The sequence below is a fragment of the Mustelus asterias genome, chromosome 4, assembly GCF_964213995.1.
Source record: "Mustelus asterias chromosome 4, sMusAst1.hap1.1, whole genome shotgun sequence".
Lineage (NCBI taxonomy): Eukaryota > Metazoa > Chordata > Chondrichthyes > Carcharhiniformes > Triakidae > Mustelus > Mustelus asterias.
The window spans coordinates 125,009,492-125,026,163 of record NC_135804.1 but is presented as its reverse complement, the minus strand read 5'-3'; the positions used below and the strand labels follow the sequence as shown (position 1 = coordinate 125,026,163).

The 16,672-nt window shown below is 41.7% G+C and overlaps 1 protein-coding gene across 1 annotated transcript in view; it reads left to right on the top strand.

Annotated features, from left to right (window-relative positions):
* LOC144493165 (5-hydroxytryptamine receptor 2C-like) overlaps nt 1-16,672 on the top strand; it is a 92,040-nt gene that overhangs the window by 47,731 nt on the left and 27,637 nt on the right. Inside the window, exon 6 of the mRNA XM_078212060.1 lies at nt 9,430-9,746. Within this exon, the coding sequence (XP_078068186.1) occupies nt 9,430-9,746 (317 nt within the window). The remainder of the gene's footprint in view (nt 1-9,429; nt 9,747-16,672) is intronic.

Below are 16,672 nucleotides of genomic sequence, written 5' to 3'. Positions count from 1 at the left end.
CCTAATTTATGGCTTCACCCATTCTCTTCTGTGGCGGCCCATAAAATTGAACCCACAGAGTTAAAGAGGACCAATTTTGAACATGTTAAAATCTTGCCCATTTCATGTTTCTAGTTGACGACCTTTCATCAGAACTAGCAAAGTTTGGACAGTTTTAAGCAAGTACAGAGACAGGAAGGACTGGGGAGGAAAGAGAAGGCCTGATAGGGCAGAAGGCCGGAGAGATTAAATGGCAAAAGGACAGAAAGGGGTGGTAATGGGACAAGTAAACAAAACAATGGTCTGGAGGAACTGCAAATGGCAATAACAGAATTATTACAAACAACTGCTTTCCAAAAATTAAACATGGGAGTGGTGGTTATGATCTGAAGTTAATGAACTCAATAGGCGCTCCCGCTGTAGCAAAGATGGAGAATTTGATGACAAGCCAAATCTCTGTTCACCGTAAGGGGATGGGAAAATCCCACTGGTGTGAACGGTCAGAAAATTCCGACCAGTGAGTCTGGAAAGTCAAAAGATAAGTTGCTGTTCCTCAGGCTTCCAATCACCTTACAAAACTGAAAACTTATCGTATCCCAACAATAGCTGATTTAACCCCAGTTGCAACTCAATAATCTTCAGCTAACTCCTTGTTAGCCTTTTGTTCATATACTAACAGTGATTGGCATTGAATGAAATTGGTCAGGCCATTGATCATTGACCCAAATGGTGTGCCACACTCTGCTTTGCATGATGTGATATATTCTTTTAACGGAAACTGGTAGATTCTGGTAATCTACAATAAGAAGACCAGCATGTCCAGCAGCATCTCAGGAAGAAAAAGCTGTCATCCTTCAGATGTAGGTTTAAATAAAACCTGAACCATGAACTGGTCTTTTCTTTTTCCATTTACTGATGCTCCTGCTGTATATTTCCATATGTCCATGCATTATTCACACTAACCAGTCTGACAGGCTGTGGTTGCTGGTGAGAGTGTTGCGCGCATTAAAAATGCAGAATGTATTATCTAGCATCATAATGGTGGACGCTTGTTTTAACTAGACCCATCATGTTGTGGCTACAAAGTTTTAGTGCTGCAAGCAATCACCATCTGGGAGTCAGCCAGACTTTAATTGAGGTTTGATGAGGGAAGTTTGCAGGTTGGCAGACACTTGCTGTTTAAGGTGTTAGCCTTGACTCAATGCTAACACTCTTGCCTTTGGATCTGGAAGTTATGAGTTTCAAGCCCAACTCCAGAGACTTGCGCACAGTGCAGTACTGAGGGAGCGATGTGCAGATTTGTCAGCTGGATGTAAAGGAGGAGCAGGGGAGTTCACCCCATACCCTGACTCATATATCAATTGCTTGATCATAGAATGATCATAGAATCCCTTCAGTGCCGAAGGGGGCCATTTGGCACTGGCCACAATCCCACCCAGGGCCCTATCCCCATAACACCAAGCATTTACCCTACCTGGTTCCCCTGACACTAAGTGACAATTTAGCATGGCCAATCCACCCAACCTGCACATCTTTGGCCTGTATGAGGAAGTCATGATGTGGAGATGCCGGCGTTGGACTGGGGTAAGCACAGTAAGAAGTCTCACAACACCAGGTTAAAGTCCAACAGGTTTATTTGGTAGCAAATACCATAAGCTTTCGGAGCAATGCTCCTTCGTCAGAACCATGTTGTGGCCTGAGGAACAGCAACTTATCTTTTGACTTTCCAGGGATTGTGGCCAGTGCCAAACGGCCTCCTTCGGCACTGAAGGGATTCTATGATCATTCTATGATCAAGCAATTGAATATATGAGTCAGGGTATGGGGTGAACTCCCCTGCTCCTCCTTTACATCCATCTGACGTAGGAGCATTGCTCCGAAAGCTTATGGTATTTGCTACCAAATAAACCTGTTGGACTTTAACCTGGTGTTGTGAGACTTCTTACTGTATGAGGAAACCAGAGCACCTAGAGGAAACCCACACAGACACGGAGAGAATGTGCAAACTCCGCACAGACAGTGACCAAAGCCAGGAATCGAACCCAGGTCCCTGGCACTGTGAGGCATCAGTGCTAACCACTGTGCCTCTGTGCCGCCCAGTAGGTTAAATGTATTTATTAACTACAAGAACAATGTACAGATATACAGCAAGGGGTTCAATCTAAGAACTGTCCCCTTGCTTGCTTGTGCACACAATGTTTGATTGTGTGTGTTTATTGTGTCTCTTCTGTTCTGCTAGTCAAGCCAGCGTGTGGTTACAGAGGAACTAAACTGGAAGGAAACAGCTGGTAGTTTGTGCTACAGATATTTTAAAGCATCAGAGCTTTCCAGCACAGAAACATTCGTAATCTCTGCGTATCTCTGAGGCTCAAGAAAAAAACAATAGGAGAACAGATAGAGTAGTTTAAATTGATCAGTTCCAGCACCTTTCCTTTCTGAGCTGGAACATGGATCAATGCCGTGGGATCGAGTAATTCTGGGTGAACCCCGAGTCTGGAACAGACCTACTTGTTCACTACATAGTCCAGATCTGGCAGTAACCTACACAAAGGCAATACGTGCACATTGCCTCACAGCTAGAGGCCAGCGAATATTCCAGCTGTTCACAGAAGCCACGTCCAGGGTGGATATAGTGCTAAGTACTCTTGAAAAATACTACAAGCCCAAAGAAAAGTGTGATGTCCCACCAGAGATGCCAGTCATCACGGTCATCACACACCCTCAAAAATGTGCCCAAATTGTGGAGGTGCCCATCAACTCACAGCACAATGTCCAATTCAAAGAAAAATATGTACCTTTGGTTTTCTTTATTCATCTGTGGGACATTCATCTGGCTAGTCAGCATTTATTACCCATCCCTACTTGCCTTTGAACTGAGTAGCTTGCTAGGCCGTTTCAGAGGCAGATGTGAGTGAACCACATTGCTGTGGCTCTGGAGACACATATAGGCCAGACCAGGTAAGGACGGCAGATTTCCTTCCCTGAAGGACATTAGCGAGCCAGATGGAGTTTTCCGACAATTGGAAATGGTTTTATGGTCATCAGTAGATTCTTTATTCCACATTTTATTGAATTCAAATTCCATCACTTGTCGTGGCGGGATTTGGACCAAGTCCTCAGAACATTTGCTGAGTTTCTGGATTAATAGAGAGTGATAATACCACAAGGCCATTGCCTCCCCGATAATCCTTATGTTTAAAGTGGAATCACTTCACAAAACTGGCAAACTTAGATAATGTGTCAACCTTAAGACGATCAACAAAACAATAATTCCAGACAAATATCTGTAATAAGAGTGGCACATATAGGGTAAATGTGGGACTAAATACAGTGCTGCCCACACAGTGATATAAAAGAACATATGACTGTCACCTAAGGGTTAATGTTGGACAGAGTTGTGTGCACAAGCAAGCAAGGGGACAGCTCTTAGCTTGAACCCTTTACTGTATATAGTTCTTGTAGTTAATAAATACGTTTAACCTACTGGAGAATACAAAGTCATCAATAGAACCTACTGAACTATATCCATCACCCTTCAACAGTATCCATTTCATGAAATCTAAGGACTATCGCATCATCCCTGCATATTTCCAAGGCACAAAACACAACATTTATCCCTCAGCTCACACTTGAATATCTGGTCATTTTGCCTGGTTGTTTTATGGGATCCTGCTGTGTACACATTGCTATGATCCTTAAAATTCAACAGTAACTACAAGCCAAGAGCATTTCATTGATTGTAAAGCACTTTGGAACAACCTGAGGCCATGAAAATACATTATATGAATGCAAGTCTTCCTTTCTCTTTTATGGACACCTTCACGAGGAGGCAACACATGCACATTACCTAAATTTCACATTTTGGGATGCTCGCCCAGCCGGGTGGAGTGAAGTGCGACTCAGAATTAATGATCCTTTCTTGAAATGCCATAGAGCAAGGTATCCACTCTGGATCCAGATTTTCACAAAATCAGTCATTCACGTTTCTTGAAGCACACAGCATCAGTTGCTTTGCATGCACACATTATCATTCTGACTGCTACTTAGGGAACTGGAAAATATTTTATGTCCAGAAAAATTGATTAGAAATATCACAGTGAATAACTTTCGGCATTAGAAGCGCAAGCAAATTAATTTCCAAATCCCATAAAAAAAACAACTTCTCTCAGCATCAGTAACAAGGACACAGGGAGGAAAAGTGCACCAGGATTCCACTGCCTTTATGCCGGCTACAAATAATGGGGCAGAATTTGAAATTTGCATCTGGATATAAAACAGGCATGGCTGATGGGCTGTCCATTCTTAAAACTGCACACGAATAAAGTCTAGAATATTCTACAATGAGCGGTCGATTCACAACATAGCTTTTACATCTTGGAGACAAGTTGAAAATCTACATACGAACATACACATTAGGAGCAGAAGTAGGCCACTCAGCCCCTCAAACCTGCTCCGCCATTCAGTAAGATCTGGCAGTAACATCAATGCCACATTCCCGCCTACCTCTGATAACCTTTCACCCCCTTTACACCAATATGATTTTAATATTTTTTTTCTGAATGCAGACATTAAAGTACCAGAAATTAGAATGAATTTATACATTTGCCAACACAAAAAGAATTGCTGGTCAGTGCCAGAACTTGGGTATTCTGTTTAACATTTTAAAGAACCAGCAAAAAATGATTAATTACTGACAAAGAAAGTACAATACTATTTCACAAACAGTTATTTATTGAAGATAACTAAAAAGAGAAACAAAGATTTTGAAGAAGTTATTGAAATTCAGCAATTCTAGGAATTTCCTAACACTTTTGTCCGTGACCACAAGGTCCTGTTTCATGCTACAAGAAAATATCAAAACTTCTGTTGGGAACCTGCTTTGAAAGTAGCCTAGAAATCAATATGGGTGATATTGGTGGCTGAACAGTGAATGCATTGATGTTAGACCACTTACAATAGATGGGCTGATGCCACCCTTACTCGAGACTGAGAAGTTTAGTGGGGTATTTGTGTAATAGTGTAAAACAGGTGATGATGAATCAAAACCAAATTAAATTGAGATCCGTGGAAATAAAAATGGGAAGAGATAGAAAACTGGGTGACTCTTAATCCCTACTTTTACATTTTGGCATAAAGTCAAGGCCTATCTTCATAAGAGTTTACGCATTGATTTTTCTCGGTAGTAAGGTTGGTATGGTTTTTTCACTCTGTTCAAAAGTCAATCATTGCCTGTTGCTGCTTCAACTTAAGCTATTTTCCTGGCACAAAAACAGAAAATGCTGGAAAATCTCAGATGGTCTGACAGCATCTGTGGGGAGAGAATAGAGCCAATGTTTCGACTCTTCGTCAGAGCTCTGTTCTCTCTCCACAGATGCTGTCAGGCCTGCTGAGATTTTCCAGCATTTTCTGTTTTTGTTTCAGATTCCAGCATCCACAATATTTTGCTTTTATCTTAATGATTTTGAGCACCTCCCCTTAACTCTCCCCTTAGCTTTCTTTTCTCTAAGGAGAACAACATTTTTCCATATGACTGACATCCTTTATCCATGATACCATTTCAATAAAGCTCCTCTATGAACTTGTTACCTTCCGGTACATGTAGTGTTCATAGTTAGACACAATACACTAGCTGAGGCCTAACCAGTGTTGAATAAAGGTTTAACATGACTTCCTTGCTTGTGTAATCTAAAATTACAAAACCTTTTCGCATTCTTCCTACAAAATATACCATTTCCCACTTGTCTGCATTAAATTACACCTACTATGTGCCTGCCCATTTCCACCAGCCTGTTAATGTCCTCCAGAAGTCTGTTGCTATTGTGTTCACAGTTTACTGCATTTCTGAATCATGCGTCATCTACGAAAATTGGTATCATGTCCTGTATATCACGTTCAGCTCACGAATACATATCAAGACGAGTAATGGTCCTAATATTGACCCATGGGAGACAATACCCTCCCAGTCTGGAATACGGCCATTCATCACCAGTCTCTGCTCTCTGGCCCTAATTATCCAGTATTTTATCTACTCTTTCATTGGCCCTTTAATTCCACGGGCTTCAATTTTGCTAATTGTGTTACATACTGATTATGTTTTATTCAGCTGCATTGCAGTAAGTTATAATTTGTTTCAAATAAGTACAGGTACTGTACTTAATGAATGCTTTCTTACAGCAATCAAATAAATACAAAGTAATTAAATTAAATCTCTAAGAGAGTTATTGTGTTCATTTAGCCATAAAGCAGACATAAATGAATAGGGATCTTATGAAGAGGCAATGGGATTTTACATCTTTTTATTGTTAAACGTTGCTTTGAATCTTGCTCCCATTTTAAAATTGTTGGGTAAGGATTATTAACACATTATTAAGGATCAGGTAGGCAAATGAAATAGGAAAAAAGAAAAATGATTTAGAAACCGAAAATATTGCGCTAGCATTGACAAGTGCACAGCACAGAGATATTTCGCAACGTAACCTGGGTGTAGGAGAAGATTGATTTGGGAAGGGCTCCCATTCATAGAATACATTCCTCCACAGTTCAAATTTGCTATGTCAAACTCACTTACCCGCCTGGGCGTATTAAAGGCACATGGTTCTGTGAGATTTGTCATCTGGTCCACAAAGACCTCCAGGGGGTTGCAACCATCTGTGCTGCACTACCAGTGGCAGGAAATATCAACGCTGCCTGTAGCTCTCGTGCCAAAGTGTTCTTGCATCAGCTGTTACATTGTCCACTATACCGTGTAGCCAGAGTCATGTTTCCCTATAGGCCCACCAACATCGCAGCAGGGATAGCGGTAGCTTTACAACATACATGGTTTCTCACAGCTGCATTATAGCCATTTGTATGCCTACTAATAAGACCATGGCATAAATAAATAGGAAGGGATATTATCCCGTCAACGTACAGATGATAAATGAACCCTTTGTATAGAAAGGTTATAGTGTGTACCATCTCTGCCAGTGTTCGCTGCAGTCCATGCGATGGAAATTGGTAATCCACTCACCGCTACAAACAATTTATAAAGAATAATTATACTCAGGATAGAGCCATAGAATCCTACAGTGCAGAGGGAGGCCATTCAGCCCATCAAGTCTACACAGACCACAATCCCACCCATTGCCTACCCCCACAATCCCATGCATTTACCCTAGCTAGTCCCCCTGACACTAACGGGCAATTTAGCATGGTCAATCCAACCACCACGCACATCTTTGGATATGGGCAAGGCCAATATTGATTGCACACTCCTATTTTCCTTTGAGAAAGTGTTGGTGGGCCTTTAGCTTGAATCACTGTACAGTACTCATTGAATAGTGAAGGTGTTCCTACAGTGCAGTCAAGTAGTGAATGCCAGGATTTTGACCCAGCGATAACATAGAAGTTAAATTTTGCCAAATTTGGGGGTTGAACACTTAAAATGTATTTTGCAAATTGGAGTCTAGTGGCTTCATGCTACGTGGCCATCATGTGTTTTTTGGGTGAAGACGTGCTTCTTGATTTCTCTCCCAAAAGACCCAGCTCTATTTTTAAGATTGAGTTCCTAATTTTATATTCCGCATCAAAAGAAATTGTTTTTCGGTATCAATGAATCAAATCTTTTTAACACTTTAAAGGCTGGCCACCAGATCACCTCTCACTCTTCTGTAGTCAAACCAATTATTTGCAGCCTGGCCTCAGAGTTGAACCCTCTAAACCCAGGAATCATTCTGGTGAATCTTTGTAGCAAATTTCCAAGGCCAGCATACTCTTTCTGAAGTTCAGTGCCCTGAATATAAGGCAGTCCTCTAAATAGGATTTGACTAAGGCTACATAACTTCCTCCTCATGGTAATCCAGTCACTTTGAGATTATAGTCAGCATGCCATTAGACCATTTGATTGTGAGGTGCATGGGCAGAGTGGATAGTCAGAAGCTTTTTCCCAGGGTGGAAGAGTCAATTACTAAGGGGCATAGGTTTAAGGTGTGAGGGGCAAGGTTTAAAAGAGATGGACGAGGCAAATATTTTACATAGAGGGTGTAAAAGAGGGGCATCTGGACAAGTGCATGAATCAGATGGAGATAGAGGGATATGGTCCCCGGAAGGGTAGGGGATTTAGTTCAGATGGCAGCATGGTCAGTGCAGGCTTGGAGGGCTGAAGGGCCGGTTCCTGTGCTGTAATGTTCTTTGTTCTTTGTTCTTGATTGCTATTGTACCATCTTTAAAATATTTCTCTATTTGAATTCATATATGCAAATAGACTGACATTAAATTGGTTCAGTTGTATTAGCATCATGAAGCAGTTTTCTGGTTGAGAAAGCAAAAGCTGCTCTACATTAAGCACAAAATTATGTTTATCATGGTTTTCATCTTGTACAAGCCTCAGTTGGCAATGTTAAGTCACTAAAAAGAGCACACCATAATCCCTGTACATAATTAAAGCATCTTGTCACGAGTAATTTGGAACACACTGAGTTAATGTTCCCCACGTTCTGTGTGAGCTAGTGATGGATAAAGCAAAAGCTAATGAACTCAGGAAAAAAGATAATTGTCAGGGCAACAGAGATGGAAGATACTTCAGAATTGGCACTTCAATAAATTTCTTGCCTATGTGTGATGATAGTTTAGGCAGCAATTGCAATAAATTAGTTCATTGCTTTGCCATTTATTGAAACCTGGCTGCAGAGGCAAGTAAAATGAATGAATGTGCATGTAAGAATGATAGTTATGTAGGCAGCAGCAAATGTATTTTGATGTTGTTCAAGGACATGAACAACCTGCATTCAACTATTCATTGAATGTTGAATGCAGGTAGGAATGCGGAGTTTTGATTAAATTAATATTTATAAGTATGGAATTAAATAACAATGTAATGACGTTCTAATTGTTATTCTTCTCAATTCCAGTTCAACTTCAGAAGAGCATCTTGATTAGATCTTAATGAGTTGATTATAATGAAAAAAGCAGTCTATGGAAACCCACTTGAAACTTCTCAGCTTTTGAAAAAAAAGCAGGAAAGAGACTGGGAGACGTAAAATATACAACAAAGAAGAAAAGAAAAAGTGAGAAAAGGGGATGGCAACATGAACCTCTTGAGGAGCTTGGCAACGTTCGTGATGATACTGTGCCTGTTATTGCTGGAGATATGAAGTAAGGAAATACTGCACTTTAGATTCAGTCACCCAGGTGTGAACTCGGAGAGAGCCACTGTTGCCTACACTTCAGTATTAGCCACTCTGCTCATTTGACAAAAGAATGTTTGAAGGCTTAAAATACTTGACTTCTCAATTGAATGCTCACAGAAAAATGGATGGATTATCTTCTTATTTGTCCGAACTCACAGACACAGTCTTCCCTTTAATTGAGACTTTTCATAAAAGTAAAGGGCAAGGCATTTCAGATCTCATTTAAAGAAGTACTTCACAATTTGTCAGTATTGCTACAGTTCCGTGTCTCTCGGCATTTCAGCTTTCACAGTGTTCTGATGGCCAGATATATCAACAGCTCTTACACCCTGAACCAGAGTTTGACCGCAGGGGAAATATTTAATGCCTCAGACCCAGAGGACATCTCGCGCACAGCCATTTCGAAAAAGAACTGGCCGGCCTTGCTGATTCTCATCATCGTCGTGTTGACTGTTGGGGGCAATATATTAGTGATCATGGCGGTTTCACTGGAGAAAAAGCTACAGAATGCCACCAACTACTTCCTAATGTCGCTGGCCGTTGCTGATATGCTGGTGGGAATTTTAGTTATGCCGGTCTCCCTAATTACTATTCTCTACGGTAAGTTCTGTTTGGGTTTCATCAACTTTGCTGACAACCTGGCTGGAAAAACCTCTCGCAAAATTGTCCACAGATTTCAATTAAATGTAGCAATCAACCCAGTTTGGAATTGTAAATGGCCTGAGACGTGTAAGATAATTAATTTTCTCTTTCAGTGACAATGGAATCAGTCAGATTCCAGTATAATGCAAAGGAGTACAATTTATCATACTGTGACTCTCCTTAGTGCTGAGTTGGACATAACCAGAACAGCAATGGGATTACACATGCATTGAAGACGAGACTTAATTGTAATCATTTAAAGATTGTGGATGTCCTAATTAAAAATATAAAAGCATGAGTTGCAAAAATATTTAGGAAATACTTAAAATATGGTCATTTAATTAGATTTAAACATCGCAGGATTTGGCTCAATTACACCTGTTTTTAATGGCGCTACAAGTGATGTACAAGTGCTACATCTGCAGCGCACACTCAAACTTCTAGTGTGAACTGTGCTGGGCAGACATTTTGTGACAGCATTACTGGTTTCAGGAAGCATCCACTGGAGGCATACAGAGTAAGAAGTTTAACAACACCAGGTTAAAGTCCAACAGGTTTATTTGGTAGCAAAAGCCACACCCATACAGCATACAGAGCATACAGATAAAGCATACAGAGTAGGCAGACGATAACATTAATCAATATATAACACTAATTAGGTGCCAATATTGCTACTTTGGAGCTCAACCCTGGCTTATACTATCTCTTCAAATGCTAGTTGATTAACTTCCACTGGTTTTCTGGAAGTGTTTGATAGTTTTCAGAGTTCCTTCAGGATGTCAGAGTTCACAGGGAGTGATGTGGCATGGACTGAGGGACTTTGTTCTGGCTCTGAGGATTCTACACACTGCACTTGCTCTCAAACATAGGTGCAGTTGTATGGATCCCTCTTGCCCACAAACTACTTCCTACAGCAGAGAGAATGAGTAGAAGTGGCACAGAGGAGGATAAGTTGCTGACAAAGGAAGGAGGAAGCCATATCCACCCGATGGAACAAATCCCCTCCTTTAATGTGGCCATAAACTTGAATGTGTCAGGTGCCTTCCAAAGTTTATTTATTAGTCACAAGTAGGGCTTACATTAACACTGCAAAGAAGTTACTGTGAAATTCCCCTAGTAGCCACACTCCGGTGCCTGTTTGGGTCAATTCACCTAACCTGCACATCCTTGGACTGTGGAAGGAAACTGGAGAACCCGAAGGAAACCCACACAGACACGGGGAGAATGTGCAGACTCCACACAGACAGTGACCCAAGCTGAGAATCAAACTCGTGTCCCTGGCGCTGTGAGGTAGCAGTGCTAACCACTTTGCCACCATGCCTCCCCTCGGCTGGAGTTGGAGCTATTTACACCATATCTCAGTTCACTGCTGCATAAGGATGGCAGCGAGACTCTGCATTCCAAGACAACCAAATATATTTTATTCTATCTTGCCAGAGAGGAACAAGTAGAGCAAGCACATAGCTTCATGAGGTTTCCCCATTGGTCCAGAGTGACATTAAATGCATGCTCATCACTTTTCAACTATTGCATGTAAATTCTGAGATGTACCACAACCAAAAAGGATTCCATTCCCTCATTGTCCAGTCATGTATGACTGTACGCAGCATATCATGCAGATCAATGCTCAGTATACTGGCTGCAGTCATGATGCCTTCATTGTGTGACAGTTTACTTTGCCATCTGCATGCTGTTATGACCATGTTAGCTGGTTCCCCTCTACTTGCCCTCCATGGTTATTCACAACAAAGATTTTTTTTAAAAGTTTATTTATTAGTCACAAGTAAGGCTTACATTAACACTGCAATGAAGTTACTGTGAAATTCCCCTTTAAGTTTAACTTTCTTTTTCACAAGGATGCTCCTTTTTGGAATGCAAATGTATTTAGTTATTTATTCAGTGAGTAATAAGAAGCCAATCAAACAAGGTTTTCTTGAGTTACAGAATGAGCAAACTTATTAGTCACTACTCCCAAAAAAAAAATGACACCAAGCTAACCCTGATGCAGTCATACATACACACACACACACACATACACACACACATGCATACACGCGCACATACACACATGTCAGGGATAAGGGAGTTCGAGTCCAATGAAAAGTTTAAAGAATATTAAGTTAAGTGTTTTGATTGTCCTTGAGGCATAGATTTTTGTAACTGATTAGTTAGTTTTGTGGATATGACAGATGTCAAGATATTCCAATTATTATAAGATTTCAGTTTGCTGGTAGATTTCTATTAAAGTTGACTTCTGAAATGGGAAATACACTTGTTCCAAAAAAGAGAGGGAGAAAGAGCCCAGCTTTCTGCCTGTTTCCTCTTCTGTAAACGTCCTTGAAATCTCTCCTGCAGCCTGTCCTTGAAATACTTCACCCATTGTGTATTTCCAAGAGGTTATGGGTGGGCCTGTCTGTGGCAGCCATTGTTTCAATATCCCATACTTTGTACTTTTAAAGTTTCCCCCTTAGATAGTAACAGTTTTGATGGGTGTGTGGATTATAGGAAATGACTCTCTCATTGTATACCCGTGAGGGTTATTTCTTTGTTATTTGCCTTCACCTTGGAAAGTGGCCTTGCATTTTTAAGTAGTTTGTTCTGTCTCATTTCCAATTACAACATTTCCAGACCGTTGACAGTGGAAAGATCGTATTGTCAAAAATAAAGGGGCATAGCATTGTGACATTGCATGTATACCTCACCATGTCAAACAAGAGAGCGGGTGCGAGACAACAACGGATCTCCTTTGAATACATGACTGATGATGCTGGGGCACAACCCACATGCAGGTGGGTAATAGGTGAATGACTAAAACATTACAAGGAAGCTGCCCACAATGAGTCATAGAGTTCATAGAGGTTTACAGCATGGAAACAGGCCCTTCGGCCCAACTTGTCCATGCCATCCTTTTTTTTTTAAAACCCCTAAACTAATCCCAATTGCCCGCATTTGGCCCATATCCCTCTATATCCATCGTACCCATGTAACTATCTAAATGCTTTTTAAAAGATAAAATTGTACCCGCCTCTACTACTACCTCTGGCAGCTTGTTCCAGACACTCACCACCCTCTGTGTGAAAAAATTGCCCCTCTGGACATTTTTGTATCACTCCCCTCTCACCTTAAACCTATGCCCTCTAGTTTTAGACTCCCCTACCTTTGGGAAAAGATATTGACTATCTACCTTGTCTATGCCCCTCATTATTTTATAGACCTCTATAAGGTCACCCCTCAGCCTCCTACGCTCCAGAGAAAAAAGTCCCAGTCTATCCAGCCTCTCCTTATAACTCAATCCATCAAGTCCCAGTAGTATCCTAATAAATCTTTTCTGCACTCTTTCTCGTTTAATAATATCCTTTCTATAATAGGGTGACCAGAATTGCACACAATATTCCAAGTGTGGCCTTACCAATGTCTTGTACAACTTCAACAAAACGTCCCAACTCCTGTATTCAATGTTCTGACTGATGAAACCAAGCATGTCGAATGCCTTCTTCACCACTCTGTCCACCTGTGATTCCACTTTCAAGGAGCTATGAACATGCACCCCCAGATCTCTTTGTTCTGTAACTCTCCCCAACGTCCTACCATTAACTGAGTAAGTCCTGCCCTGGTTCAATCTACCAAAATGCATTACCTCGCATTTGTCTAAATTAAACTCCATCTGTCATTCATCAGCCCACTGGCCCAATTGATCAAGATCCCGCTGCAATTGGAGATAACCTTCCTCACTGTCCACCATGCCACCAATCTTGGAGTCATCTGCAAACTTACTAGCCATGCCCCCTACATTCTCATCCAAATCATTAATATAAATGACAAATAACAGTGGGTCCAGCACTGATCCCTGAGGCACACTGCTGGTCACAGGCCTTCAGTTTGAAAAACAACTCTACAACCACCCTCTGGCTTCTGTCAAGAAGCCAATTTTGTATCCATTTAGATATCTCACCCTAGATCCCATGAGATTTAACTTTATGCAACAACCTACCATGCGGTACCTTGTCAAAGGCTTTGCTAAAGTCCATGTAGACAACATCAACTGCACTGCCCTCATCTACCTTCTTGGTTACCCCTTCAAAAAACTCAATCAAATTTGTGAGACATGATTTTCCACTCACAAAGCCATGCTGAGTGTCCCTAATCAGTCCTTGCATCTCTAAATGCCTGTAGATCCTGTCTCTCAAAATACCTTCCAATAATTTACCCACCACAGATGTGAGGCTCACTGGCCTGTAGTTCCCAGGCTTTTCCCTGTAACCCTTTTTAAACAAAGGCACAACATTTGCCACCCTCCAATCTTCAGGCACCTCACCCGTGACTATCGATGATTCAAATATCTCAACTAGGGGACCCGCAATTTCCTCCCTAGCCTCCCACAACGTCCTGGGATATACCTCATCAGGTCCTGCAGATTTATCTACCTTGGTACGCTTTAAGACTTTAAGGTGGAGGGAATGGATGTTTGTGGATGTGGTGCCAATCAAGCTTTGTCTTGGATGGTGACAAGCTTCTTGAGTGTTGTTGGAGCTGCACACATCCAAGCAAGTGGGGAATATTCCATCACACTCCTGACTCGTGCCTTGTAGATGGTGGACAGGCTTTGGGGAGTCAGAAGGTGAATTACGCACCACAGTATTCCTAGCCTCTGACCTGCTCTTGTAGCCACTGTGTTTATGTGGCAAGTCCAGTTGAGTTTCTGGTCAATGGTAACCCCGAGGATGTTGACAGTGGGAGAATCAGTGATGGTTACACCATTGAATGTCAAGAGGCGGTGGTTAGAGTGCTGTGGGGAATTCCATTTGCCTTGATCCCAAATCAGGGGATGTCTTAATGTGCAGCAACAGTGATGTCAGCAAATGGGCAATCAATCAAATTGAAGTTTCTCACACACAGCAAGCCAGGAAGTCAAAGACATTTCAACACTTTTCAGAAGGCAAAACCCGACATCTGAGATAGAAGCTAAAATAAAGATGAACCAACCTTTCAAAATTAAATATTTTTATTATACTTTTAAAAATATGTCAATTTTTTAATCACTGTGAAGAAATTTGACATTCCGCAAATACAAAATTTACTTTTCAGGGCCAGTAAAATCTCTCAATATATGACCAATGGGAATAAAGCCTTCACACAATACTGTAGGAGAACTTAGGAACACACATTTACTCAGCAACAAGATTAACCATTCCAGGGCAGTGGATTTGGAGTGTGCAGGTTGAGAACTATCATAGAAACATATAATGCAGAAGAGGCCCTTTGGCCCATCGAGTCTGCACCGACACATGAGAAACAACTGACCTCCCACCTAACCCCATTTACCAGCACTTGGCCTCGAATGCTATGATGTAAAGAAATAGCAAGTAAACAGCACATTACCATTAATGCCCCTTTAAAAACCCAGTTATGCCATATTCAACAAGGTGAACATTTTTCCCGATTTTTACAGAAAAACTAGCAATGTTAAAGTTGGAGATCTTGTCAATTTGTGATTGCAATGGAGATAGCAGGCTGTAGGAATCTCAACAGAGCAATCTGAAAATGCACAGACATTGACAGCATCTTCTGAATTTCCACATTATTCTGTGCATGTCTGATTTTGCAAAGTTGCTGTCAGTTTCAGTGGAGTGGTGATAACGAATGCTGGCAGTTTCATCGTCATTACCACAGCAAAATCGGGGCCAGTGCCTCTGCTGCCTGAAGTTATCTGCAGGAGTCCTGCTGTTCTCAGCACCTAAGTGCCAAGGTTCATGACGATCTGCTGCATGCCGCACAATCTTGTCACCAGCTTCATGGTGACTGGCTTGAGGAGCAGGCGGGAGGGGAAAAGGAGTACAAGGAGAAAGAAGAAGGAGGGAGCAACCAACACATCCCCTTTCTGGTCAGACTGTAAGTGACCAACTCAGCTAACTGGAAACACAAGCCCAATTCGCCATTCACCAAGAGTTCCACATCTTAGCTTCCCTCTGCTATTGACCATCACAGCGCTCACTTGACCACAATGCAACAATAAAAGCCATCACAAAATAAGCATTCTGCAATATCTTGGAAAGAGTGGCGACCACCAAGTGGAGTAACTAAAGAACTATTTATTAACAGGAATAATACATTATTCTTGGGCGGCACGGTGGCACAGTGGTTAGCACTGTTGCCTCAAAGCGCCAGGGACCCGGATTCATTTCCTGGCTTGGGTCACTGTCTGTGCGGAGTTTGTACATTCTCCCCGTATCTGCATGGGTTTCCTCTGGGTGCTCTGGCTTCCTCCCATAATCCGAAAAACTTGCTGGTTAGGTGCATTGACCATGCTAAATTCTCCCTCAGTGTACCCAAACAGGCACCGGAATGTGGCGACTAGGGGATTTTCAGAGTAACTTCATTGCAATGCTACTGTAAGCCTATTGTGACACTAATAAATAAACTTAAACTTATATACAGAGAATGAGAAAGCTGCTACCAATTACTTTGACTCAAGTCTCTAGACTCCACGGAGAGCCCATGCTCAGCCCCAGGATTCTCGTGCTTCGGCCTGTTTGGCCGAATGGGTCACATGACCCTCCAAAACATCACCTCTTAAAGGGGCATGCTACAACACATTCTAAACCATAATTACAAATTAAATCATTCTATATTGCACACACGCCAATTGATTACCCTTGTCCATCCATGTAGTTCTTGTCTTCCATGTTCCTTTGTCATTCCTAGTGCTCCCATACACTGCTACCCCTGCCCACAAAATGATACTGAAAGGTTGTTGACTGTCAGTGGAGGCCTCGAGTAACCCAAGGCCTAAAAGTCCAGGTTGCAAACTGCACCATCTCAGCACGGCTGGCAGCTATCTGGCTAACAGGCAATAGCAAAGGCACTGATGGAGTGGCAGTAGTGAG